Source organism: Rhagoletis pomonella, unplaced genomic scaffold, assembly GCF_013731165.1.
Source record: "Rhagoletis pomonella isolate Grant_MI unplaced genomic scaffold, Rhpom_1.0 Rhpom_scaffold_00006, whole genome shotgun sequence".
Lineage (NCBI taxonomy): Eukaryota > Metazoa > Arthropoda > Insecta > Diptera > Tephritidae > Rhagoletis > Rhagoletis pomonella.
Window position 1 is genome coordinate 28,126,827 of NW_023458560.1, and position 4,498 is coordinate 28,131,324.

The 4,498-nt window shown below is 43.7% G+C and overlaps 1 protein-coding gene across 1 annotated transcript in view; it reads left to right on the plus strand.

Moving 5' to 3' along the window:
• Positions 1 to 350: 350 nt before the first annotated feature.
• The window catches only part of LOC118741856, a 47,709-nt gene continuing 43,561 nt past the window's right edge, over positions 351 to 4,498 (plus strand). The window contains exon 1 of the mRNA XM_036473829.1: positions 351 to 3,372. Coding sequence (XP_036329722.1) covers positions 991 to 3,372 — 2,382 coding nt within the window. The 5' untranslated portion in view covers positions 351 to 990. The remainder of the gene's footprint in view (positions 3,373 to 4,498) is intronic.

The window sequence follows — 4,498 nt, forward strand, 5'->3', positions numbered from 1 at the left end:
TGTTACCACATCCGACAACCTTGACTCGCTTCTGCCACTTGGCTAAATCAAAAATGTTAATGTTGCTCTTATTGGTATGCTGGATCCCCCCAAGTATAAGGGTAAATCGCTTATTCCAGGAAAGTTGGTATTTTAAATACAAAAGTATTTAGGTATGCCCATAAATGCCATATACATATATACAACCCTTACATACAAATGTAACAAATCCGGCTATGAATTGTTTTCCTTACTTTCCTCAATAAACTTATTTACAACCACTTTGGCAACACTATCAGCTGATGTCCAAAGTCATAAACGTTAGTTTAACATTTAACGGTCACTTGGGGCTTGCCAATCGTCAGCAACACAACTTACCAGCGATGTTAAAGTACAAAAGTCAATGGCGAAGCGGCGAAACGCACAGTCACGAGTTGCAAGCACACGAGTACGGTCGGAAAATTCTAAAATATCAAAAAGCAGCAGAAAGAAAAGTGCCACAACAAAACTAACTAATGTAGTGGAGGCAGTGAGAAACAATTTGTATTCAATAAAAAAGTATTCAATTGAAATGAAAGTGTGCAGGAGTGAGTTTTTTACACCGCGAGTGGTCAATGCATTCGGTGAGCATTATGGGGTGAATTGGCCGGATGCAGTAGTGCGTGACGAAGCTTAATTAAAGTGACGCTAGCCAGTGCAGACGAAATAAGTACTACCGGTCGCTATGTGTTTTTCTTTTTTTTCGACTAAAAGACTAAAGCAAAAGTCCAAGGAAATTATTAAGTGCACTCGAGGACGTTGAAGAATATATTTATTTGCTTAATCTGAAATTAAAGTGGCAGAGCAAAGAAAATTTATCGCAGCAAAAGTGTGGCGCATGTGTAAGTTGCGACAGTAAAGAGCGAGTTTAAATCAAAATAGCCACCGATAGAACTTTTATGGCTCAATAAAGGTCACCTAAAATACGCTTTCTAGAAGAGCTCTACATTTTTTTGTCTGTGTTTGTATAATATGTTCTTTCGCCGCATGTTTGCGCGCAAGGACAGCAGTGGCAGCGGAGACAATGCTCCGTACAATTATCATAATGAGGATGTCAACGCTAACGACAACCACGACGATGAACGCGATGAAGTTGGTGCTTTAGGAGGTGGCGCAACAGCGCGCGGCAAGCGCCACAGTAACAACAACGGCAATGTGAACGGTACACTCAGCAATGGAACTAGCAGTAGCAGCGAATATGAGTTGCAACGCCGACGTACTTACGGCTCTGTGGCAGCGGCGTCTTCAAGCGCGGCAGCTGCCTCCAAGCACTGTCACTCCGCAAGCACGCTACACCGCGCTGCAACTTCCGCACCGGCTTCGGTCCAGCTGACGCCACTTTGGGAACACATACTCCGCACGCGTACCTTTCCCGACAACGTTTATCCGGGTAAAATATTTGGGGAATTTCTCGAACGTCTACGCGATCCCGAATGGCAAGTGCGTCAGCATGCGCTACGCGTTTTTGTCGATGTATTGGTGGTAATGCGCGCCGAGGCGGACGCGTATATGGATGCGCTGATAGCGCCATTGGTAGAGAATTTGGGACATCAGGCGCCTACCGTGAGGAAAGGCGCGCTTGATTGTCTGCGCGTATATCTCGCCGAGACGGCAATGCCCGAAACGATATTGCTGCAGATACTCGATATCGGGCTGAATCAGAAGATAACCAACGAACCATTTGGTGGACGCTTAACATGCGGTGTTATGCTATCCTTACCAGCGCTGGTTCATTCAACGTTGAACACTAACAAGCGTCATTACACACTGCGCACCGCCATAGATATGCTAGTGCAGAAGATGGGGCAGGTGACGCATCAGGAGATCACGCTGAAAGTGCTTTCGAAATTACGTGACTTGGTGGGTGAGGATGAGTTTCGCGATTATATGACTACGAGCGCGTATCGCGAATTCGACTTGTTGTGTAATGTTTACAGCGTAGATGACAAAGCAAATGGTAGTGCGAGCGGACATGGTGGTGGTCATGATAGGAGCGCGAATACCAACAGAGGTGCTGGTACTTGGCATATGTTAACAAAGCAACCCCTGGTAAGCTGCTGGCGCTCATCGGATGAGGAGCAAATGCTCGAGGAGGCGGCTAAAGCGCGAGTTATTTTGGAAACTGAAATAAAAATCAATGATGATACGTTAACGATGCGCATTCTCGAGGCAAAGGACGATGATTTCGACACCGAAGTCGATACGGACTCGAGTCCGCGAAAATCTGTGGACACATACCCGAATAGTTTGGAGGATGATGTCGTCTGCGGTCGTCTACCAAGCGCAACACGCGATGCTGAGCATGAGTTAAGCGCGGTGGTGCGTTTACTAAGCGATTCCGAGTTCGATATGGAGGATGACTGCAATGCAGTGGAGCAAAAATCAAACCTGCGGGACCGTCAAGAATATTATAGCGTTGTAACGCCATCGACGCCTTCGCGCACACCGAAACGTGTAACATTCGGTGGCGAAGTGGTGAAGATGCGTACGCCGGACAGCGACGCTAACACATCAAATAATCGAAGTAATAATGGCGCTGCAGCTGAGCATCAGCACACACTCTCTGCCATGCCAACTGGGAATCAAAATACCATTGAGGCTGGGGGCGGCAACGGCGGAGGTGTTGACGGCAATAGTGATAGCGCTGAGCCTTTGCAGCGCACTATTACAACAACAACCACCACAACAACCGAGATAACAATTATAAGCACGCCATCCACGTCCGCCACTAGCAGTCCACTGCCCGATGAGACAAACCACAGCAAGACTATGGCATTGAGCGTGGAAATAATCGATGACAACACTAAGCCTTTGCCGGTGTCATCGCCGGAGACAGAGCGCTTACCAGTGGCGCGTCCAAGAACAGCACAATCACCAGGGCGTGCACAAATGTCAAGCATTGCCAACGATGGTGGCGGCGCTGCAGACGACACAAGCCCTTTGAGCTCGTCTGCGAATACAAACGATTCTCATTCGCCACCCAAGCGACGAGACTCCGTGACTAGCGCCGGCACAGTCGCCAACTTATCACCATTCTCACCTTCGTACAAGCGACACAGTATCAGTCCCGTAGATAGCATTATTAGTCCTAAGACACCACACAAACCCATTGAGGTGATGCACAACTTACAGCGTGATCCCTCGCCAGTGCGCTCGCGCAGCGCACGACGCGCTGAGGTGGTTAGAGAGGCAGCGCAACCTAGTGCAGGCGAGAAAATTGACACCTTATTGACGACACACTCCACACAGACAACACATATGCCACGCGCACAGACGCCCTCACCGCTGCCACCCAAAACGTGGGAGGAATTGGATATTGTCGATTATGATACGTTACTGGATTTGCGTTCAGGGGTAAGTGAAAGTGCTTACAAATACATTAAGTTACTATTGACTAAGTAATGCACACACATACATACATACAGGTATATTAAAGAGGTAGGCAACTTTCAGCATAAAAACATTAATAAATACTTTCCTTTTCTATTTACTCAATATTCACAGACATTGTGTCTGTGCTCGAAGGTTACTCTGCTGCAATTCAATCGATATATCGCACTTGACGTCAGTTTATTGTGCAATAAAATACAATAAATAAAAACCCAATGAATCGCATATGAAAATATGAACTCGTATCAACTGAGGTGCATTTCCATATATGTATGCGGGTCGTAGATTTGTCTGCACCATAAAGTTGCTCGAAAGTTTTTGCAGCGACCGTCACTTTCACTAGAAAATTTTCGAATGCGCCATAGACGTTATACATATACATATAGTATGTGTGTAAAGTCATAAGTGTGTATTTAACTGTATGTGATTACCGGAACTTCGCTTTAGTACAGTTGCACGCACTCATTTTTCTTGTGCGCGTTAAAGTACTGTAGGAAATTGTTGGATAAACAAGTTGCGTTCTATATGTTAAGTTGGGTTAGATTACGGTGGTTTTCCCAGAAAGGCGGGCACACTTGGACAATAAAAATATCGATAACCAAATCGATGACAAACTCGATATAAATATCCATAACAAAATCGATAAATATGGATAAGAAAATCTATAAATATCGATAACAAAATCGATAAATATCGACAACAAAATCGATAAATATCGATAACAAATCCGATAAATATCGATAACAAAATCAATAAAAATATCGATAGCAAAATCGATAGCGAATATCGATAACAAAATCAATAAATATCCATCAAAAAAGCGATAAATATTGATAACAAAATCGATAAATATCGTTAACAAAATCGATAAATATATCGATAACAAAGTCGATAAATATCGATAACAAAATCGATAAATATCGACAACAAAATCGATAAATATCGATAACAAATCCGATAAATATCGATAACAAAATCAATAAAAATATCGATAGCAAAATCGATAGCGAATATCGATAACAAAATCAATAAATATCCATCAAAAAAGCGATAAATATTGATAACAAAATCGATAAATATCGTTAACAAA